The 24762-nt window shown below is 36.7% G+C and overlaps 1 protein-coding gene across 3 annotated transcripts; it reads left to right on the top strand.

Annotated features, from left to right (window-relative positions):
• Positions 1-6105: 6105 nt before the first annotated feature.
• nek3 (NIMA related kinase 3) lies at positions 6106-17505 on the top strand. 3 transcript variants are annotated; one of them, XM_084126661.1, is made up of 14 exons: positions 6153-6274; positions 6370-6538; positions 6650-6743; positions 6833-6930; positions 7743-7826; positions 10623-10690; positions 10794-10880; positions 10959-11013; positions 11170-11370; positions 13105-13213; positions 13311-13481; positions 13816-13950; positions 17068-17167; positions 17254-17454. In XM_084126661.1, the coding sequence occupies exons 2-14, from the start codon at positions 6419-6421 to the stop codon at positions 17318-17320; spliced, it is 1389 nt and encodes a 462-aa protein (XP_083982787.1). In that variant the 5' UTR covers positions 6153-6274; positions 6370-6418; the 3' UTR covers positions 17321-17454. The 3 variants fall into 3 exon arrangements, with proteins under 3 accessions (XP_083982788.1, XP_083982786.1, XP_083982787.1); XM_084126662.1 differs by having other exon boundaries at positions 6106-6538; positions 17071-17167; positions 17254-17505; XM_084126660.1 differs by having other exon boundaries at positions 6132-6538.
• Positions 17506-24762: the final 7257 nt, after the last annotated feature.

Below are 24762 nucleotides of genomic sequence, written 5' to 3'. Positions count from 1 at the left end.
TTATTCAATGCTGTAAATAAGAACAGCCAAATTCAATTTGTATTAACTTTTCACTTTTCAGAAGTGAAAAACTGTAATAAATACAAGAATCCAATCTGTGAATATAGAGTACAACTCACAAAAATAATCAAACAACATTAGGTTATATAAACTTTACACAAATCCTCACAACCTTAAATGCTTGGGCAAAAATAAATAAATAGAACAGCCTAATTTATACAAATGCATAAGTATGTTATTCATATAATAAATACACAATCAATTAATATATGTTTAATAATTAAATACAATAATAACTTGTATCCACATCCTATTAAATTTGCATAGCAGCATTTGCATTGATGAATAGACAAAATCTAAATATGCCAGGGCTAATTAGCCTTGTGCATATATGATTGTATACTCATATATCCATACTTTCTGTTAGAGGTATAGCTACTTTTTCAAAAGGGTATAGTTTAACTACATGCAAATTAAATTAATCTTATAAAAACAGTTTATAATAGCTTAATTAGTCCAGTGTTATTTTAGTATTATTTATTTATATATAGGCTATTATACATTTTTAGTAGGCTAATATTTTATTTACATGCTATTTATATTTATGTTTTTTTTTTTTTTGAGAGAATGTTTCTGGATGTCATGACGTTTTGTCACTTCTGTGAATTCTATCTTCATAGAAAACATAAACAACATTACACACTTAATTTGAGACTCAAATTGTTCACTTTGCTTGACACAAAAAAATAGCCAGATTGTGCCACACAACATGGCAAAACTACAAGATATTTGAAGAAAAACACCATCTATTTTATGTTTCAGACAGCAAGAAAACTCAACATCAAATATCTTCATAATAGATATTATGAGAAATTATAAGTGCACGGTCTCTTATAATTTCTCATAATATCTATTATGAAGATAAGTCCATTTTGAAGTGTTTAAAACGAAACAAACAATATTCGTAGATTCTCCTCTGCTCCTGTGTTGTTTTGTGCTTGCACCGCGTCATGCAGCTCGTAGCTCGTAGACTCTGATCAGAGGCGCCGGTGCCGCTTCTTCCGTCGCTTGCAGTTTGTATATTAGCTAATGTCACAATCATTTTATGTCGCAATCATTTTTTATTAACCTTTTTAAGTTTAATTACAAATCTCATAAAGTCATTATCGAGTCATGCGGTACGACACTGATTTAATTTAGAGTAACTTATTCGTTCTCAATTCAAAGTCAAGTAATTTTCTTCATTTATTTGAAATCTTTAAATTCGCGTGCAGTCACGTAACTCAAGTTGACCTCCACCTCTGATATTTACAGCTTTAAATTAAGGAAGATATATTTTTTTAAAGCATTAGATAAACATAATAGCCTACGATTTGCTTCGGCATACAGTTTGCAATATCAGTTGCGTATCGGCCGAAAAAAAATCATTACACAGGAAAACCCTGATTGTGAGCTAGGGGCGTCACCACTTTTGAATAAGAAACAATATCAAGACTATAAAACTCATCAAAAAACGCGCACACACTCAAACCACCTGACTGCACATCACATTTTTGACTTTATTGATTCTGCTTTTATTCGTAATGCAATGGACCGGTGATGGTCAACGGGACATAAATTAATCCTTAAAGGATGGGACTTTATGGGACATTTGCACAAAAAGAATAAATAACTTACCATAGCCTATTTTATAAGTCACATAGGCTATCAGTCAAAAAATGCGCCACGAGTAAGAAAAAAAACATATAGGTTTTAGCCTCGCTCTGAAGTCGCTTTTTTTTTTTTGAAATTTATTTCACACACACACAAAAAAAAGTTGCAGACAGTTCTCCACTACGGACGTGAGCGCTCTAAAGCGGCACTAAAAGAACGTTTTAAAACTTTCACAGAGAGCGAAAGCACAAAGCCTGTCTTTAAATTTAATTTCGTTTTGTATTAATTGCATCCTAATTTTAATCGATGTTTCACCAACAAATTGTCTGGGTTTAATAAGTATAGGCTATTAGAAAATAGATAATCAGGACACGGAGGCGCTGGCGAACCTGGAGCTCGTCTCATAAATGAACCGAAACTCAGCGTAGGCCTATAAGGTAGCCTATTGCCTCACAGACCTGAGACATATAGATAGCTTGAAATGTCTACTTTTATCCAGAACAATTCAAAACGAAAGAAAACAGACTGCGCTGCTTATGTAATTCGAATGAAATGTGCATTTCTCTCTGGCGCTGCGAAGATCGCGAGTCGTCAACTTCATCTGTCTAGCCGACACTGACATAAAAAATAACTGTTTTATTAGTAAACAATTAAAATGTCTCCTGCTATATTTAACATATTTGCCTGTTCCATACAAAACACTGACAGTGGGGTTTTTGACTGGGTTTTTTTTTTTTTTTTTTTTTTAACACTCTGCGCTTAGGTTTTAAAAAGATAATTTAACATATAGGGACTAAATAACATTTTTTTAAATAGTCCACTTAAAGTGTTTATTACAAATAAATGACTAAATGCTAAAAATTAATAAATTTTAATGAACAAACATATACGTTGCATTCTGGCGCGGATTAATGCACAGGCTTGCCTAGGCTGCAGCCTAGGGGCCCCACGTGTGCAGGGGCCTCGGATTGGCCAGACCATTTTTTTTAATTATTTTTTTAAATTTGCTTAAGCGCAAAGGCACTGCGCCCGGATTCCAGTTTTGGATGGGCCAGACCAATTGTGGGTGGGCCTTAAATTAAAAACCTTATCCAATCACTGTTTAACCTAATAAAAATTACTGACTATACTGTTATATTATCTGTGCGTATACATAATATAGATTTTAATAGCTTGATGCTCTTTAAATATTTTGTTGCATTGTTAAAAGTTTCGGTGCATAGGACGGACCTATCCGCGATCGCTCTCCATGGTTCTGACCAAAGAAGAGCGCTTTGGAATCTCCATTACGCTTCATATGCATCATACCTGGGCTGCGTTTCCCGATAACGCTGTCTCTTAGCGCGCCATGGAGACTCATAGGTATAACTTAACTAAAGGTATACTACCACTAAACGTATACCATTACTAGGCGTCTTCAGGGCTATCATCCACTCGCGAGGCAGAGGCGCTGAGAGGCAGAGGCGCTGGCGCCCTCCTAGCAACGGCGCTGGTCACGCTAGCTGCGCTAGCCGCGCTGGTATCCTGGGGTGGCAGAGACGAAGATGTGCTAGGTGATGTGGATCTCAGCTCTCTTCATCTCCTGGTTGCAGCGATGACTCCGAGACTGTACGTGCGTGTTTAAGGTAGCCTACCTAAACAACGACTGTTGCAACAGGGCCGAGGGCTGGGTTAGAAAATATGTGTCATCATTATGTTTTTTTAATTTAATCAATGTTGATTATGAAAGTGAGCATGTAGCATGAGAAAGATATTAGCCTATACATCATGAGATGCGCAATGTCTGGAGACATGGAGTGGGTAAAACATGATTTTGACCACTTCATTTAGTCTTGTTTTGTAGAAAGTCTCTTTTTAAAAGATTTTCGTTTTGTATAAATTGTATCTTAATTTTGATCAATGTTTTATCAACCAATTGCCTGTATTTAATAGATAAGAAGCAAATATATAGCAGACAATGTAATAAAGCGCCGGCACAATCGCATTGCACGTGAACTGCAGGGCGCCGAAACTCAGCTTGTGCCTCACAGATTTGAGAAATATAGGCTATCTATTATGGAAGGCTTGAAATGTCTACTTTCAAACGAAAATATTCAAAACCAAAAGAAATTGGCTATTCTCTGAATATGTCATCTGAAATGTGCATTTCTCTCTGGCGTTCATGGCGAATCCGCATCGTCAACTTCATCTTTGCAGCGACACAGAAAACACCAGTATATTAATAAATAATTAAATGTCTCCTTGATTTTTAGACACATTCATAATCATTACTTTTACCGGTTCTTTGTGGCAAGCTTTATGCGTGCGTTCGTGCGCTTGAATGCGGCTATATAAACGCCCTATATAGCCTAAGTAATTAAATTAATATAAAGGGGCGATTTGTCCACGAATGGCTTAAATGAACATCTACTAATCAACTAGAAAAAAATTTAGTCGGAGGCAGCCCTTATTCCACATATTTTCGAACCAGGCTCAGGCCATTCTTCTGGGTTGAGCGAGCGACCCTGAGCGGAATGAACGAGCGGAGCGGAATATTCAGAAATGCGCTCTCCGCTCACGAGCTCTGATCGGAACAAACCCGAACCTCACTGTCTGCTGAACTTGCGCAGAAACATCAAAATAGACATAGCCAGCTTTTTAAAATTGTTCTTAAAACATTTAGACTATTTTAGCACAAATTATGAGCTTATTGACGATTTTTTATAATTCTTGACTAAATTAGAATATATTAAAAGTTTTTTTTTTTTTTTTTGAAGAATAGTTTTGGGTGGGCCTGTTGAAAAGTGCGCCGCGAAAAAAAAAAAAAAGACCCTAATTGACCCATAAGAAAAAAAACAAGAAAAAAAAAACAAACAAGCAGGTGATTGGGTAGATGTGAATTACTTGAAGGAATGTAAAGAAACACTGTAGTGTTGGCTCTCTCAATGTGTGTATGCCAGTTCACCGTAGTTGCGTGTGGACCATGTATGGCACTAAATACATTTTTAGGGGGGGCCTCACACAAAGAACAGCCTAGGGGCCCCTGACCACCTTAATCCGCCCCTGGTTGCATTTACAATTCTGCAAAAACACTTCCCGCGGCCCTGCATCTGTGTTCTACAACAACTACTAGCATCGCTGAACCGTTAATTATTCAAAAGCAAGCCGAAAGATATAATTTTAAATTTTGAGTGACAGACAAGTAGAAGGGTGGGGGCACATTGGGGGGCCAATCAGTTTTCAGGAGGGGCCAGTGCCCCCATGGCCCCTCCCCTGTCTACGCCACTGATGTCCTGTGATGTGTGTATTACTAACTCAGTAGATATTTATATGGGGCTAACTGACTAATGAATTAACTGAGAATTTAACAAATAAAAGAGTTTTGTTTGTTATGTTTGGAAAAATGGTGCACAAATGATTGTGATTTTTGTAAAACCAATTAAAAAAAGAACTGCAATTGTTTTTCCTGATATATTAAAGTTTCGGTTGGCTGTATGAACTAATGTGAAAACATTTAAGAATTCTGCAGCGTTTTGAAAAAATGATGCATGTGATTTGCAATTTGCATGAAATTAAGGAACATTTACAACATGTTTAGGACAGTAACAAAGTGTTCAGATCACTGTGTTAACTGTTTAGAGAACTGTGACCTGAGTTTGGAGAAATGTGTCAAATCGATTGAGAAAAACTGTAGTCATTGTGCAAATTGTAGACAATTACTCTTTTGCACACATGTGCCAAAACATGCAATTTGCTTAAATCATTAAGAAATTCACATCTGATGTGAACAAGAAACGAATTGTTTTATTCGTTTTTAACTTATTGTTCTGAAAAAAAAGAAAAAGAAAAAAAAGTCTCGTTTGATAATTGAGCCAAAGCGACTGAGAAAAACTGTAAACTCCTGCTCCCTAGTGGCTAAACATGAGAACACCAAAGGCAGGTCCATTGTTGACCTTCAGAGGGCGCTTTACGGCTCAGAAACCGAAGCCTTCAGCCGTGTAACTGGGGGAAATCGGTACACTATACATTATAAGCGTTGAAATCTATCAATTACAATTGCTGGTACTTAACATATAAAGGGAAATCCTTATCAGTCGCAAACATCAGTGATTGACCCATTCTGCCATTCAGCGCTGAGAAAAGAAGCGCGTGCCACGTGACAATAACGAATAATGATAGGCCTACTGAAAAGTAAAATTGCAAATAGACAGAGTTAAAATAGGAAAATTATTATTTAGATGCATCGAGCATAACCAGTCAAACAATACTGTGAGATAATTTTTTATTACGTTAATAATTATTTTATTAAAACCTAGTTTTCTTATGTAACAATGCTGTGTTTTTATATTTTTATATATATATTTATTTATTTATGTATAGCATTGCATCTGGTGTTATAGTTTTCTCGCATCCAAAAAGAGAAGAAAACGAAGAAAAAAATAAAAGAGAAAAAAAACCCCTCTAAATTTCGACACATCATCGCGACGTCATGTAACAATACGGAAGTGAAACTATCGAGTCTGTACTTGAAACAAACTGTTGGTGCTGTACTGTACATGCACGACCACATATTCTGTCCCGAAAAAAACTAGTTTAAACTAATAAGCAAATGCAGAAAGAAGTGTTTCCATTCAATTGTCTGGTGTGTGTTATTTTTTTTTTATTTTTTTTTGCATAAAGCTCGAGCAGGTGTATAAAAACAGCAGTATATTTAGTTGTGTGGTGTTGCTTTAAAAGGAAGAAGAACAAGAAGAATTTATTCTGTCTATGGTCTGAAGCTGATGTTATGGATCAGTACTCACTGCTGAGAGTCATTGGCGAAGGATCTTTTGGTCGAGCTCTCTTGGTTCAGCAAATGAACGAAGAGAAACAAAATTATGTGATGAAGGAAATACGACTGCCAAAGGTAATGAAATCGGAATAATAATAATAATAATAAATGCAGTCTGTTCGTGCATGAAAGAGGTTCTGTGCTGTATTGTGTTGATGTTATACAGATCTCATGCGTGTATTATAGGCTGAGACTGGGATGAGGAACAGCAGAAGAGAAGCAGTGCTTCTGTCCAGAATGAAGCATGCAAACATTGTGGCTTTCAAAGACTCTTTTGAAGGTTTGTCAAGAGTGTTTTATATACTTCACAAGATCAAAGGCTGTAAAAAAAAACACATGGTCTCTCTCTCTCTCTCTCTCTCTCTCCAGCTGATGGTCATCTGTACATTGTGATGGAGTTCTGCAGTGGTGGAGATCTTCTTCAAAGGATACGGCAACAAAAAGATGTTCTGTTCTCTGAGGACGTGGTATGGCAAATATGATAGTACCCTTCTCATATTAATTCTTTAAAGTAGTCAGGTTTATAACACAAGAATTGGTCTAGTCATATTTCAATATGAAATTCAATATTATATATATATATATATATATATATATATATATATATATTATATACAGTATTTGAAATATGTCCAGACCAATTCTTGTGTTGTCCAATTCTTCTTTATATATACACACACATATAAATATATATATATATATATATATATATATATATATATATATATATATATATATATATATACCCTATTTTACCGCTATTCATGTTTTTTATATTATTTCCATAACAATTAAGCACATCCCCCCTCCCTCATTCGCATTACTGTAATGTAAACTGCAGAAGAAACAGCAATATGTTATTTCATTTGTACATAATAGTTGTATTTTTACTACTTTTAAATTAATTTATTCTTGTATAAAAACAATACAGTATAACATTTTAGTAAAAATGTAATTCCATCGAATTACTAAATGAAAAGTGCAGTAATGAGAATATAATAAGAGCATTGCATATCGAGTAATAAGAATGTCACACATCCAGTATAACGGTAATGGGAGAAAAATAAGAGTTTTGTGGGGAAAAGGTGTCTTGAAAATAATGTCACAATGCATAAAATAAAATAAAAATGTACATTTTATGTAAATATATTTTCTTTATTATTTATTTTGGGCAAAGTGTGACCCAGATAACTTGATAGTAGATTTTAATGATTAGAATAATTAGGAAATGTGTGTTTTGTTTTGTTTTGTTTTGTTTAATGTCATCTCTCGGTTGTAGATCCTGAAGTGGTTTACACAGATGTGTCTAGGCACCAAACACATTCACGACAAGAGAGTACTTCACAGGGACTTAAAATCAAAGGTGCGTCACTTTGTGTCTGGTAACATTTTCAAAGTTTTTATTTATAATTTATTTTACAAAACAAATGGAGTACAAAGAAAGGAAGCCTAAAGTGCAGTATTTATACTTTTTGTACATTAAGCTTTCAGCCACAACTATTCAAAGTCAAAACACAGGACTGTAATTACACCAACCACATCAATATGAGATTCAGGAGGAAATTGTGATCATCAGATAATTTTTTTCCGTCATTTTCAATAGAATATTTTGACTAAAACTTTAAAAAATATATGGGGTCAATGACATGACTCTCATTTTTGGTCTGGATCTATTATTTTATTAAAAATACAGTTTACATACAATAACTTGAGATCATCTTCTATGATGAGCATGTTTTTAATTTCTGAATTAAAATTCATTCTTATTTTTTATTTATTTATTAGGGCATAAAGTAAAAAATGTCAGGGTGATACAACTGTCCTGATGTCACAATTAAGAAGAAAAAAAACGTCACTACAATAATTAAATTCTTGAAAAGAAAAACATATTATCATCTTTTATTATTATAACCAGTGTTGGGGAAAGATACTTTTAAAAGTAATGCGTTACAATTTTGCATTACTCCCTGAAAAGTAACTATTTTAACTATATTGTTCAATAACTATATTATTTTAACTATAATTAGTCAACTATATATATATATATATATATATATATATATATATATACTAATTGCATTACTTAGTTACTTTTTATGGAAAGTAATGTGTTACATTATTTTTCTGTTACTTTTTCTCACCTGAGCTGGGCTTGCTTGTTTGCTTTTTAAATTACAATTTTTTAATTAGTTTAATTACAAAAAAAATTATATTTTTGGCAAATGTAAAGGCCCTTCCACAACAAAAGTGAACTGAATAAGACTTAGACTGAAGGAAACGCAAATTGACTCCTGTACAGTAGAGGGCGCCGCTCAAGCAATCCTTTCAGCTGTGCTGACATTCTGGATCGCAGAAGAATGAAAGTTCACTGATTTAATCAATTTTGAGGAATACTGAAAGTGTTTTTGAGCAAGTGAGATGAGTAAATGCATGTTCACATTTAGTCTAGAGCTGCAATAATCATCATGTTCACACACAACGCCTCTGCACTTACTCATGATTTCTCTCAACCTGGGGACACGAGAGCTGTCAGTCAATACATGAGAAAACAAAGTAACTTGTGTTACTTATTTGAAAAAGTAACTCAGACATTTTGTTGTAAATTTAAAAGTAATGTTAACTAGTTACTTGAAAAAAGTAATCTGATTACATAACTCGCATTACTGGTAATGTGTTACCCTAACACTGATTATAACTTGGAAAAAAAATTATATATATACACTCACCTAAAGGATTATTAGGAACACCATACTAATACTGTGTTTGACCCCCTTTCGCCTTCAGAACTGCCTTAATTCTACGTGGCATTGATTCAACAAGGTGCTGAAAGCATTCTTTATAAATGTTGGCCCATATTGATAGGATAGCATCTTGCAGTTGATGGAGATTTGTGGGATGCACATCCAGGGCACGAAGCTCCCGTTCCACCACATCCCAAAGATGCTCTATTGGGTTGAGATCTGGTGACTGTGGGGGCCATTTTAGTACAGTGAACTCATTGTCATGTTCAAGAAACCAATTTGAAATGATTCGAGCTTTGTGACATGGTGCATTATCCTGCTGGAAGTAGCCATCAGAGGATGGGTACATGGTGGTCATAAAGGGATGGACATGGTCAGAAACAATGCTCAGGTAGGCTGTGGCATTTAAACGATGCCCAATTAGCACTAAGGGGCCTAAAGTGTGCCAAGAAAACATCCCCCACACCATTACACCACCACCACCACCAACCTGCACAGTGGTAACAAGGCATGATGGATCCATGTTCTCATTCTTTTTAAGCCAAATTCTGACTCTACCATCTGAATGTCTCAACAGAAATCGAGACTCATCAGACCAGGCAACATTTTTCCAGTCTTCAACTGTCCAATTTTGGTGAGCTCGTGCAAATTGTAGCCTCTTTTTCCTATTTGTAGTGGAGATGATTGGTACCCGGTGGGGTCTTCTGCTGTTGTAGCCCATCCGCCTCAAGGTTGTCCGTGTTGTGGCTTCACAAATGCTTTGCTGCATACCTCGGTTGTAACGAGTGGTTATTTCAGTCAAAGTTGCTCTTCTATCAGCTTGAATCAGTCAGCCCATTCTCCTCTGACCGTGAAAATCCCAGTAACTGAGCAGATTGTGAAATACTCAGACCGGCCCGTCTGGCACCAACAACCATGCCACGCTCAAAATTGCTTAAATCACCTTTCTTTCCCATTCTGACATTCAGTTTGGCGTTCAGGAGATTGTCTTGACCAGGACCACACCCCTAAATGCATTGAAGCAACTGCCATGTGATTGGTTGATTAGATAATTGCATTAATGAGAAATTGAACAGGTGTTCCTAAAAATCCTTTAGGTGAGTGTATGTCTACACTGCTAATTAATATTTAAAAAAAAACACAAAAAAAAACCTTTGTCTGCCAAACCAAAGTCGTGTGGTGCAGCCAATAGCAAAAACTTCAAGGTTTTGGATAAATAAATAAAAAAGTCTTAACATCTACAAGATCTGAGACCTGGTTTTAGTTACAGTACTGTGATTGGCTTTTGTAGGCCAGTGTTTTCAGATCAAAATTACAGTCTAAAAAATGGAAGTTGTGATTTAAGTAGAAGAGTCATTAATGGATTAATGATGCATGCCTGAAAGTCAATGCTAGTTTCTTTCCCATTTCCATTGCAGAACATTTTCCTGACAGACAGTGGAACTGTGAAGGTGGGGGATTTTGGTTCGGCTTGTACTCTTAACAGGTATTCAGCCAAATGTGTGTCATTCGTTTACAATTCAGTGCAAGAACACAGCCATGTGAGTGACAGGTTTTGATATGCACTGATTTTATATGTATTTCTGCAGTGCAAAAGCATTCGCTCAGACATATGTGGGTACTCCATATTATGTGTCTCCAGAGATATGGGACAACAAACCTTACAATAATAAAAGGTACAACTTTCCTGACAATAATTCCCACCAGCTTTACATTTGAAACTACATTTGGACTAATATGCGTGTATATTACAGTGACGTCTGGTCTCTTGGCTGTGTCTTGTATGAACTTTGCACCCTCCAACACCCGGTATTTTCCTCTTGACATTCTCAAATTGCATAGTTGCAATGGCTTTATGCATCAGACGGTGTATAGAGTTGCACTTCTATAGTGTGTTTTAGATTATTAAGGAACTTACCCTAACATTTCCATGTATTCTTTTACTGTCACCCGTCCCTTCATCAGTTTCAGGCTCGTAGCTGGAAGAGTCTGATCTTGAAGGTGTGTCGAGGGGCGTACGCACCTTTACCCGGTCACTTCCCCTATGAGCTACACTACCTCATCAAACACATGTTCAAGACTAACCCCAGAGACAGACCCTCAGTACACACAATCCTCAGCTCTCACCGCGCGTCCCGACTGCTGCAGAAACACCTGACGCCAGAGGTACGTTTTGAAAACACTTCAATGTTTTATGGAGCGATTCAGAAATCATGATGAGCAAATCAGATTGTAGATTTCTTAAAGGGTTAGTTCACCCAAAAATGAAAATTCTGTCAGTAATTACTCACCCTCATGTTGTTCCAACCACGTAAGACTTTCGTTCATCTTCGGAACACAAATTAAGTATTTTTGATGAAATCTGAGAGCTGGATCACTCCTTCATAGTCTGCTAGGTAATTGCTTCTGCCAGCCCAGAAAAGTTAGTAAAGTCAATGTTAAAATTGTCCAGGTGAGTGACTCAACCTTAAGTTTATCACCTCTGAGTGAGTTCACGTAGTGTAACTGCGCAGCGCTTCTGGGTTGTACGTCAGAACGTAGGCTCACTATTGGCCGACGCTGGTCATGTGTGTGATGCTGGCCAATAGTGAGCCTACGTTCTGACGTACAACCCAGAAGCGCTGCGCAGTTACACTACGTGAACTCACTTAGAGCCCCACACAGAAGATAATGAATAGTTGAATAAAGTCGTTATTTTTGTTTTGTTTTTGCGCACAAAAAGTATTCTCGTCGCTTGATATACTTTAGGTTGACCCACTGTAGTCACTTGGACTATTTTAACGATGTCTTTTACTTTAATAGTCATTGTAACAAAATTCCAACCAATTTCTGTATGTCTCAATCCAGTCAGCAGCTTATAAAAACAACCAAAAAAAAAATTTGCTTGATTTAAATCCAATAATTTATAAACAAAATAAAAACTATACATCAAGATAGAAGTCAAGATTTAAAAAACTGCTGTGATCATTAAAGTGCATAAGTAAGAATATAAATAGATCCAAGTCAATAGATAACTTAGTGTTAGAAGAATACTGGTGGCAAGTATGTGATTTTCAGTGAGATTATATATTCATAATTTTCATTAGATCATAATTTTGACTGAAACTTGATTATTAAGGGTCAATGACACGATGCTCAATTTTGTCTGTATTTATAGTTTAAAAACATAAAAGGTGAGTAAAAAGAATGCAAAAGTAATGTAACGCACTACTTTCCAGAAAAAGTAACTAAGTAACACAATTAGTTACTTTTTTAGGGAGTAACACAATATTGTAACGCATTACTTTTAAAAGTAACTTTCCCCAACACCGGTCGCAAAGTAAGTACTTCAGAATAAGTATCTACTCTGAGAGAATGCAATTTTTTTTGGAAATGGCTTTTCAAAACTACATTAAAGCGCCTGAAAATAGGTCTAATAGGTTAGACAAACTTAGTCCCGGTCACGTTGGAAGTTACCGAGCTGGAATATGCAGGAATGAGAGTATAGTTCCTAGCCATATCAGCCTAGAAAATCGCAACTTTTCATTTTCCGTCGGTCTTAGTACACGATGTAACTACAGAAGAGTCAAGTTTTAAATAGGAAAAATATCGAAACTCTTTGGTCATTTTTTTGAGAGAGATGCTAATGGTCCTGTCCGGTTCAATGATCTATGCTAAGCTATGCTAAAAGTGGTACCATCAGACCCGGAGTTCGGCTGAATGGATTTGAAAACGGTAAAACTCAACTGTTTAACTCTGGGGGAGTTGTAAAATGAGCCTATTTCCAAAAAAAGTGGAGTATCCCTTTAAACACATGGATAAACTATATTTGAGCTTTTTCTTTTCTTTATCACATTACTTAAATTACGTTGATGATAATTTACAGCAGCTCTTAATTACTCTCTTCTTTTTGCTGGGCAGAAAAAGGAACTGGTGGGAGAACGAACACGCCATTGGAGAAAAGAGGAAGGAGAGAAAGTGGCCATGTTTTTAGGCCAGAAGAGTTTATTGACCACATCTACCACTGAAGGTACACTTGCTGCAAGTTAATATTCCTAATTTTAGTTCAAACTTCACCTGTAGTGAATCAACCTAACTGTTTAACTAACTTATTCATTTGTGGTCAGGAGCTTTGCAAGTAGGACAGTCCCGTATGGAAAACAACCGCAGTGATGACCCAGCTTCTCGTAAGAGGTGGGCAGTCGGATCGTGTAATACAGTGCTGGGGGTCCTGGGAAATGCTGACATCATTTCCACTGGTAGCATGGACACTGCAGAACGGCCTGACCTCATTTCAGGTACAGCAACACATGGCATTGCAGTGTTTTTTGTTCATGTACCATGGTACTTTTTTTGAAAACCTTGGAGTGCCATGTAAATATCACGGTATATGAATATAGGAGTCATTTAGCAGCAAGGTTTTACCGTATGATTCCATCACTGCACAATGGTACCACCACAATTCCTTTTTGTCTATGTATGGAAAATGAATTGAAGTGAATATGAATTGAATTCTTGCTAAATATAAGCTAAATCTCCATCATTGATAAAATGGCGGTTAGTAGCTCAGGGTAGCGCTTGTAATGTACGTGTGAATAGTGTCAGTTCTTGCATCCTCTGATTGTGTCACAGGGGCCGAGAGTGTGGAGACCCAGCAGAGACGAGTGAGGAAACAATGGGACAAAGATCCAGCGGAGAGACTCCTGAGCGTTCTGGAGAAAGCACAGCTCTGCCATGGCTTTGAGACGTACACTATACACAGAGACGGTCAGTCTGCTCACATCACATACATCAGGGAACAAAGAGTTTATGACATTAATAACAGTGGAGTGAACAGCTGACGAAAGGCCCTGATATACTTTAAGCGATATCGCAGAACGAACTGGTGTGACGACGTCATTCTGAACAAATTCAGGCCCAAACGAAGTTTATTTTTTGTTCGTTTTGGGAGTTCGAAACAGCTTCCCAAAGCGAACTTTCTGGAAAAGCTACGGCTGGTAAACACCTTTGAACTACCATTGGTCAGTGGTGATGATGTAATAGGTGGTTGTGCCTCTGAGGCTCCGCCTTCTTAGACGTGGAAATCTTCTCCGGTTCATTTCTTCCGTTGAGATCAGACGTCCGCTAGTAAAATCAAACACCGCAGAGCCGCTTTATAGTACAAAATATAGCTGTAATTCTAATTAAATGAGACACTGACACTGTTTGCTTTTAAAATATCAATCGTATAAAGCAGGGGTGGGCAAACTACGGCCCGCGGGCCACATACCAGTTAGGCTGTTTAGTCCGGCCCGTCGAGTATTTAAAAAATTGTCTTAAGATTGCTTTCATTTTGCCTTTTCCTTGTGATACTTTGCGTTATATATTGCGTTGCATATATTTGACAATTGGAATATCAGATATTTCATGCCATAGCTAACAAATGTAAAAAAGGAAAAATGACATAAAAGCAGATCATCATTCATTCAGCGCTGTTGTGGCTGCGGTGTCACATAACAAGCAATGACGCGTCACCATGGAAACCAAACAGACAGCGACTTAAGCGCATAGACCTGTTGCACGTTAATGTTTTTTCCTTTTTTGGAAACTCACAGAGAAAAAAAATGTTTGGTAACCGCTTGCACACCTTAGTTTTTCCTTTGATTTGTCTGCTATTTAGTTTCTTTGCTCCTCTGGATTTGTGGATGTATCCTGACTGATTCCGTTTACCGACCTTTATCGCCCGGCTTTCGAATACACTCCCCTGTCTGCCATGTACAGAACCCGGTTTTGTTCATTAAATGGTCTGATCTGCCTTTGCTTTTTGTTTTATTTTATTATTCTTAAAATAAATTTGTATATTCGTTTATTTCGTTTTTTTTCCACAAATGTATGACTTTTGGAAGTGCAAATTGATTGCCATATGCAGTTTTAATAAAGTTGAATTAACCTTCTGTCATTTTTACTCTTCTAAGTGTACACTTGCAGGTGTTTTGTTTCTAATTTACTGTTAGGCCCATTAAATAATAATAAGGATAAACAATATTTAAAAAGTATAGGCTATAATTATCTAACATCTGACTAATTAAAAATTAACCTCAAAACATAACATGCTAAATGGGGGATATTTAGCATAAAAAATGTATTGTCAGAATATCGTCTCTCAGTTGTTGAATTTCGCGCAGACATTGCCACAACTTAAATGTCTGTTTGCTCAGCCCGATCTCATGAAAGTGCGAATACCAAGAATTGTATTTGTAGTGCTTAAGATACGCAGTTTTCGCGTGCATATGATACGCACTTTATGGCGTGTAATAGGCACACACTCCGCACTACTAATCCTAACCAAGGGGTTTACAGTGCGTAGCATATGCACGCAAAAAAAACATTTTTGGCGTATAAATGGCACAAGAAATTAAATTTGTGGTATAGATACACACTTTCATGAGATCGTGTTTCATAATCTGCTACTGGGCCGGCCCTCTGTCAAATTTTAAAACCCAGTGTGGCCCTTGAGCCAAAAAGTTTGCCCACCCCTGTTATAAAGTGACTTTACTTGACTGGAGGGCCGTGAACTTATATCGGGGCCTTTAGGGAATTACATACAAACAGACCCTTGACTATTACTTTTTAGAAAGTGTGTGCTACACAAAATCATATTATCTACACAAATGAAGACCATATGTTGTAAACCTCACTTTAATCTCAATTTAGTCTGCCATTAGTTTTGAAATTGGTAATATTTTGACGATTAGAAAAAAAAAACACTTTTAATTTTATTTATGCTTATTTCTGACATAATATGATATATAATATATAATATATACATAATATATACTCATGTATATTACACTACCGTTCAAAAGTTTAGGGTAGGTGACGTTTTTTTTACGTTTTTGAAATAAGTGTCTTCTGCTCATCAAGGCTGCATTTATTTGATCAAAAATACTATAAAAGCAGTGATATTGTGAAAATAATATAACAATTTAAAATAACTATTTCTTTTGTAATATATTTTAAAATGTAATTTATTCCTGTGATCAAAGCTGAATTTTTAGCATCATTAATTCAGTGTTCAGTGTCACATGATCCTTCAGAAATCACTCTGATATGCTGGTTTAATGCTAAAAAAACATTTCTTTCTTCTGAAATTCTTTAAGGATTCTTGGATAAAAAGAAAGCTCAAAAGAACAGCATTTATTTGAAATAGATTTTTTTGTAACATTGTAAAAGTTAAAATGGTAAAATTGTATATCAGTTGTAATGTGCTTGCTGAATAGAAGTATGAATTTATTTATTTCTTAAGAAAAAAAAAAAATCTAACTGACCCCAAACCTTTGAGAAAATCAGTGTTTACCCTTTTAAAAAAGCACATTTTATAGTTTTTCATTTCTGTCTGACATTTTAATTTGCGGCCTACGCAATGGGTTTAAGTCCCATTTCACTCCCTGTAGGTGTTTGATATTGTAGATAAATATTATCTTTTATCTTTTGACATATCATGTCAAGTTTGCATGCATGCAATGTGGTCAGATATTGCCTACCTACACTGTCTTAGTAAAATCCCAAAATGTTTTTTGTGAGTCAATTTCTTAGTGACCTAAATCTGAATCTGATAACATCTACAGCAACGTGGAGTAGAGAAAATAGTATTTTATTTCAATGCATCAAACACAAAATATCAAAGCAAGCAACATTCATTTTAAAGAAAGATACTGTAGCCCAAGCTCACTTTTCAAACAAAATAATGAATAAAAATAAAACTTTTTTGTGAACAGTATGTCTATTTATTGTGCTATTTTCTATTTCTTTTTATATGAATCTAAGTATTTATAAATAAGCTAGAAATTTACTCTAATGCTGTATTAGTTAACTTTAAAGTTAAAGTGTAACACATTTTCTCAGCAGGTTCTTTAAGCCCAGAGCCTGGAGACAAAGTGGACGGCCCTGAGGAGACGATCACAGACTTCAGTCGACTGGAGCCGCGCTCAGATGATGAAGACACGTGAGTTTTTCCTGTTTTCCCTCTCTCAGTACTGTCTCGTATCTCCATTATTTCCTATAAACCTCACATTACTCTCCTGACTGCAGGGATTTTGAAGAGGAGTGTCCGTATGACTGGATAAATGAACTGGAGAAGATGGTGGAGGAACACTAGCAACTCAAGTGTGTTATTGCACATGTAACAATTAGTATTTGATTTTGAAGATTCTTACATAAAAGACACAAGACTGTCACGAAAATATAACAGTAAGTGATTTCTAATTCCAAGAGCCTGTTGTAGTTTATTCATAAGACAGAACCGCCTTTCATATATAAAAAAAGACTGTTCTTTCACGTGGGATCAAACGTGTTGAGTGTTGTCATACTGTGCTGTTTTTATGAGCCAACAGGTCAACATCTCATTTGTAACGTAACAATGAAGGTGTCCATGGTAACACATTTGTGTTTAATAACAGAAATCAATCAATGTCTCATTCTCAAAAATGCATTTATGATAAGTTAAGTGACTAAATACTAAATAAACAATAAAGAGAAGCATATGAATCTCACCTGTCAAGAGTCAAGAGCAGATATATATGTATATGTATGTATATATATATATATATATATATATATATATATATATAGTTAAAACAATCCGAGCACATGAAAATAATGTCATAATTATTTATTGTATTTAATTATAAATTAAATAAACTTAACCTGAAAAGGCTCCATATTATGTAAATTGTAATTTCTCTTTTTTCTTTTTAATTTCATTGTGAAGTGACATTTAGCCTCTTTCTGCTGTCTTTTTTTCCCACTGTTTTGATTTTTTTTTTATGAATATAAAGTTCAAAAGAACAGCATTTATTAGAATATATTTGTGAAACAAAGTCTTTAATCTCACTTTTTTTTTAAAAGAAAAGAAAAAAAAAAACGTACTGAACTTACTGACTCCTATATATAATGTATAAGCATAATGTAACAACAGCTGTAGAAACACATCTGAATCCACTTACTAATCCTGGCACACTTTTTTAAAATTTGGTCAAGAAGGTTGTAGAGAGTGTGTCTCTTTTCATGACCACTAGGTGGAATGCAGATAGTGCAGATGGAAGCTGTTGCAGGTTTTGCTGTTGCTGGGAAATTTATGAGCTTCTAAAGACTTCGTAAATAAGATTAGATTTTCACCATGCGGAAATAACCGCTGCCTACAACCTGATGAAGATATGTTCCAATGATAAGTTCATCCTCCCCACATCTTGAAAGGAAACCCTGTCATTGGCTGACAGAATGCAAAACATTTTCTCACGTTTCTGTAGATTTCATAGTATTATTGTGAGCCTGTGAGGTCACAGATATACTGTCATTCTTAGGTTGAAATTACTTTCTGCAGCATACTGCAGCATATTTAGTTTTATGGGGCACATTATTAATATTTAGTTGTTTGTTTTTTCTTATATGATCTGGACCAATGTGGAGCTGGTGTGTGCTGTACTGAATAATAACTGTACATTATTTTATGTCTTTTACAGTAGATACATTTTGCCTATATATTATATATAGGGGTTAGTTTTTATTAATTATTCTTTTATTTAGCAAGGATGCATTAAATTGGCCAAAAGTGAGTGCTAAGACTTTTCACAAATATATTCTAATGAATGCTGTTCTTTTGAACTTTATATTCATCAAAAAAATCTAAAAAGTATCACGGTTTCCACTAAAAAATTAAACGGTACAACTGTTTTTGACATTAATAATTTAAAGTGTTTCTTGTTTTGTTTATAGAAAACAAAACAAATATTGTACTTCTATTTTGGTGATAATGCACCTCATTTCTTATTTTGTTTATTGCTTAGTTAGGTGGACCATCCAAGTATGAGTGTTGATATTAGATGAGGAAAGAAATGCTCAAACCTTGCACTTGAAAACAAAAACCTGTTCAAACCTGTGTATAAATCCTGGTTAAATTATTCACTAAGGGCTCTCATGAAAGGAATGCTGCCACACTCTTGCCAAGGCTGAGAGGACTCAAAGTCAGTTTGCAGTTTTGCCAGCTCTGCTTGATTTACGAGTGGTCTCGGGCTGACTGTCGAGGCGCTTGGTGTGCAGATAAAAGACCCCAGTTGTGTTCTTAAGGAAATGCTGGGCCAGCGTTGAAGCCTTATCTGGAAGCCACATGGAGTGCCTCAGGGACCAAGTCTAGGCCCTCTAGCCATTTTTAATTTTCCTCGTTTACCTCAAGTTGAAGCTTGATGTCTCATGAGAGACGAAGATAAACATATAAGGATGTGAATGTAAATATGATAGTAACCCATAAACTCATTCTGAAAGACCCCTGTTCCTGTTATTGTGGTTTTAGGCTGCTCTATTTTGGCTTAGATGCTTAATAAAGGGGACAGTTGTTACAACCCCGTATGACTTTGTTTGTGGAACTCAAAAGGAGACATTTTCAGTAAATAGGACTGTTCTGTTCTTTTTCATTCACTTGCAGTACAATGAATGTGGAAGGAGCCCTTCATTTATGATTTCAGATGATGGCCTCCACAGTCCTTGGATGGAATGAATTATATTTAGCGTAATTTAGACATTATTGTAAGTGAGTTACGGTGAAACAGACAGTGTCTAGCCAACCAATGACTCGATTAGAGCTCAGTCAGAGAAGAAGAGATGGTAGATATTGTGCACTTCAAACTGTTCTGAAAACAGCACTGCAAGGTCACCTCTGTGTTAATATCTATCTATATGTTCTATATCTCTACTTTTCAAGCAGAGACTACTGAATTACATTGAAGGAGATACCTGAGCCTTAAAATATCAAGAATTGGGTTTGGGATCTTTTGACTTTGGCCTTACATCTCAGAGTGGTTACATCATGTCCTTAAGCAAAGAAAAATACAGTACAACGAAGTATGCGGTGAGGTGGGAGGGTGTGTTAGTTCTGATAGTTCGTAGTCATAACAAATTAGCAACATTATTAACACAATGGATTGTTCAAAAAGAATCCATTGTTCAATCCTTTCAGAACAGTCCAAAATCAATTCATTGAGAACAGTCCAGGAAAAATAATTGTCCATTTTGGTTTCACGGTCAATTTTGGTATCAACTTTAACTAAATGAACCTTTGTACAGTGAGAAAATGAAGGAGAAAAAAAAGAAAATCCTCTTTTTTTGTTACATAAAATGTAGCATTATAGTTTCAATGCTGGTTTGTCAGTATGCCGTTCCTCCACTGAACGCTGCCCACCAGCACACACACTAGCCAGTGCGCCGTTAAGCATTTCCTCTGCAGGATGGAGACGTGAAGTCATGTCTTTCTAAAGAATAACAAACAAATCAGTAAAGAAAAGTTACATTGTTTTAATTGTTAGGCTGCACAATGCTCACACATTGCAGACACACAGTGTGTCTGCTGACCGGTTTTACACTCTCTGATCCTCTGTTGCATTTTGTGCAAATGTTCCCCGCTTTAAATAGTTCGTAGAAACAGAAGCGTGGGGTCTGACCTTGAAGTGATATTATAACGTGAATAAAGGTGTGAAACCACTCAAGGGCTTTAGAGATGTTTTTTTCTTGTTGCTTGCACGCATCTTTAGTATCAACAGTTTCTAAAGGATATCCTGTAGCTTCTCTTCGCTTTTCATCAGTTTAATGCATCCTTGCTGAATAAAAGTATCAATTTCTTTAAAAAAACAAATCTTTGAATGGTTCTGTATATGCCTGTTATCTATATCAGCTGTTATTACACATTATACTACTTTATACAACATCTCTTTCTCGTTTGTCTCTGTCAGACTTTATTTTCTGCTCCACACCTCTTTCTCTGTCTCTTTGTCTTCCTTATGGATGGTCACACCACTCTCCCATTTACTGTCTGTCCGTGTCTGGGTCAGACGCCACAGGAAGAGGATGAGTCCAGCAGATGGACACTGACCTACTGATCTCCGCTTTCTACAGACTCCATTAAGCTCTCTATTTATTTGTGTCACGACTTCTGAAATTGCAGACACAAAGCATTTATAAAATAAACTGTCTGCTCAGGTCTTCCTCTGGAAATATTGAAATTGAACCTGAGTGTTCACTGGTGAATTTGGTCTGTTCATAGTGCTGCACAAATCCTCAAAACTTTACAGATGCTTAAATAATGTAAAAAGTAAAAGAAAAATCTAAGCATTTGTGTTTTTCAGCAAGGATTCTGTTGTTGTGTTTGTTGCTTTTGCATTATGATATTATTTTCATGACTTTAACTCTTTCCCTGACAGTTTCTATCAACACTTAAAGGTGCTCTAAGCGATGTCACACGTTTTTTAGGCCAAAACATTTTTTGTCACATACAGCAAACATCTCCTCACTACCCGCTAGCTGCCTGTCCCCTGAACACACTGTAAAAAAACGCGGTCTCTCTAGACACCACAGGCTCCACAAACGGCAATAAAAACAAACTGGGCTCACCCGCACCACGAAACACAACAAAACAGTGTTCCAGCCAATCACCGTCAAGAAGTATTTGAGGGTGGGGTTTGGGGGGTTAGTTCGCGTACACATGAAGGGGGTGTGGAGGAGAGAGAAGCATGAAGAGGGAAGTTTGAATTATGGCCGACACACGACCAAAGAGACGACGTTTCGATGAACAAATTGCAAAGAAGAGGGACAAGGATAAGGAACGCGCGAAATACCGAATTTACATCGGAAAAACTCATCTAGCCCTGATCACCAGCACTATATAGAGCCACACACTCCTTCAGTCATTAGCCGCGTTTCCATTGCAGATTTGCGCTATTTGCTATTTTCTAAATGTCGATAAAAAATGTTTGCGAAATGATGGCGTTTCCATTAACCGGTGTTATGCGGCTAAAACTCGTTCTCTCGCGATAAGTCATTCTAAAAATCATGGCGACAGACACTGGTAGGTTCACATATATCGTAGCCACTGCACTACCCGTTATTTATAATCGAAGGAGACGCTTCGCATTATACAAGCATTCATGGCAAGGCAAGCCCCCTATACTTGTGAGCGGCCGCATATGCAGTTTTTCTGGGAAGTTATAGTGCGTGATTTCACAGAGGACCTGTGGATTCATAATTTCCGGAAGAACAATGCAATCTGGCCTCTTGCAACACCTGCTGCATCATGTCGGTGCAGAGTACAGGGTAGTGGTTGAGACATTTGGGGGTAGAAAAACAACTGTCCACTGGTGTGTGTATGGTGTGTGCCAGGCTATATGCACAAAACTTATGAAGCAGTACATTACTTTGCCAAATGTGCAGGAGGCACAACAGATTGCACAATGCAATTATGAGGCCCACAGAATACCTCGTCTACAGTGCAATTGATCAACGTGCAATTGATCATATATATATATATATATATATATATTTACATTAAGTGTTGTGGGTGCTATGTCTTTAAAAAATGCAACAGCTGAAATTGGGGGGACCATGATTTCATGCCTACAGTAGCATGCTGTATTTTCCATAATATATGTGGAAACCATAAAAAGACATCAGAAAATTAATTTATTTCTATTTTTATTCTTCTTATGACACAAGTAAAAAAATTGTGTTCGTCCCGGAGCCTGAACCAATGTTTGTCCTGGAGCTCAAAACTGCACTCGCCATGAGTATGAACCAGAAGCCTGAGCCCACCACAGACCCAGAGCCAGAGTTTGCGGAGTCTGACCAGGTGTGAGCTGGTATTGATGTTCATCTCTGAGGGAGTGCTGGTGAAGTTTGACATCTTCGCTGGTCAAGCCCCGGCTCCAATTCGCCGCTGGCCGAGCCCAGCTCAAAGTCATCATTGCCCAGCCCCAAGTTTACTTCCTCGCAGATGGTCCCGCCCAGCCTCCCACTCCCTCCTTTGCTGCCAAAGACAGCCAGTTCCTCGGCCTTGCTGTCTCTTTTCATCCCCTCGGCGCGTCCAGTGGCTCTACCGTGCTGCTCGGATCCACCTTGGGCTACCCCAGCTGCTAGGGCTACCCAGCTCCACATCTAGCCTCTTAGCCCTGGGGCCTCGTGTATAAAACTTTCCGTAGTTTTCATCCTAAAAGTGTGCATACGCACCAAATTTTTCAGATTTATACAACCATGTGTACGCAAGAACCTGCGCAAAATTCCCTTTATAAAACCCAGTCAGTGGAAGATTGTGTGTACATACAACTCCACCCTGTCTCCTCCCTGAATTAACTATATATGGAGCTTACAACGCCTAGTTTTTCTATGCATAAGGTCTGCATAGTCTCCTTCATCTGCTTTTAATTTTCTTACCGTTTCCTACTGTCATTCCTACTGCACATTTACTCGCATTACTCACAAAGTTTATACATCAGGCCCCTGGACTCCACCACGGCCCTCTGACCCATCAGCTCCTCTAAAGCATAGTGTTTCAAACACTGTAAAACATTTCTAACCCTCACAAATCAAAAATTTCAAGTGACCGATAACATCTAAATTTTTCAATTGGCCCAAGTGAAATTCTTGTTGCAATAGTCTGTTAACATTGGCTCAATGAGAAATAATACGTCATTCTAATTGAAAAATTTAGATGTTATTGGTCACTTGAAATTTTTGACTTGGGGATGTAATTTTTTTTTTACAGTGAAGAGAGGGTCAAAAACAGGTTAGAAAATAGCCTATTGCTTCCAAATTAGGATGTTTTTTGATGTACAAATCTTGATAACATTTGATAACAAGTGGACCTCAGAGAACAATATTACATAAAAAAAAATGCATTTCATGATTCCTTTAAATTTATGCTGAATTAAGTTTTTATACTGGTTTTGCTGTATTACTGTTTTTACTGTAATACAACTGTAAAAAACAAAACAAATAATACTCTATTAGAGTAATGAGAATTATCTTGAAACTTGCCGCTCTTAAAAAAAAAAAACACTTGAATAAAGGTGTGAAACTGTTCACAGGCATATGAGATTTTTTTTCCCGCTACAACTGTTGCTTGCTTGAATGTGTAAAATCAACACGTTCGAAAGGATATCCTGTAGCTTCTCTTCACTTTTAACTGTTTCCTGAAGTCTTACTCAACAGTAAGATTATCGTGTCCCACATTATATAACTTCACAGGTGAATAAATATTCTGTGCATTAGAGCACTGATTATTAGAAATACACATGAAAAAAACAGTTTTCTGTCACTGCTGAGGGAAATTCACAACTTTTGGTTTTATAGGAATAGTTCTTCCAAATTCTGTCACCATGTACTCGTCGTCATATCATTTCAAATCTATATGACACCTGACACAGAAACTACACATTCTACTAACTCCAACTATAAGTAAATTTGCAACTACATGTCAACTAACTCTCATTAGAGTATTAGGGCCCTATCTTGCACCCAGCGCAGTTGACTTTGTACATCGACGCATGTAGGCCTATCATTCCTATTTTGCACCCGACGCACAGCTGACTTTTCCCTCCCGTTATAATAGCAATCCGCCATGGAACAAGCGCGCCTGCTTTTAAAGGGAATGTGAGATGACGCTCTGATTGGTTTATTTCACGTTACGCCCAAACCACACCTATGAGTAATGTAGCTACTTCAGACCAACCCATTTTAGAGATCCGCCCTCAAAGTTACTTGTTTCGCGTTTGATACTTGCGT

Source organism: Abramis brama (genome assembly GCF_963993115.1).
Source record: "Abramis brama genome assembly, chromosome: 10".
NCBI lineage: Eukaryota > Metazoa > Chordata > Actinopteri > Cypriniformes > Leuciscidae > Abramis > Abramis brama.
The sequence above is the reverse complement of the archived record's forward strand: the minus strand, read 5'-3'. Positions and strand labels throughout refer to the sequence as shown.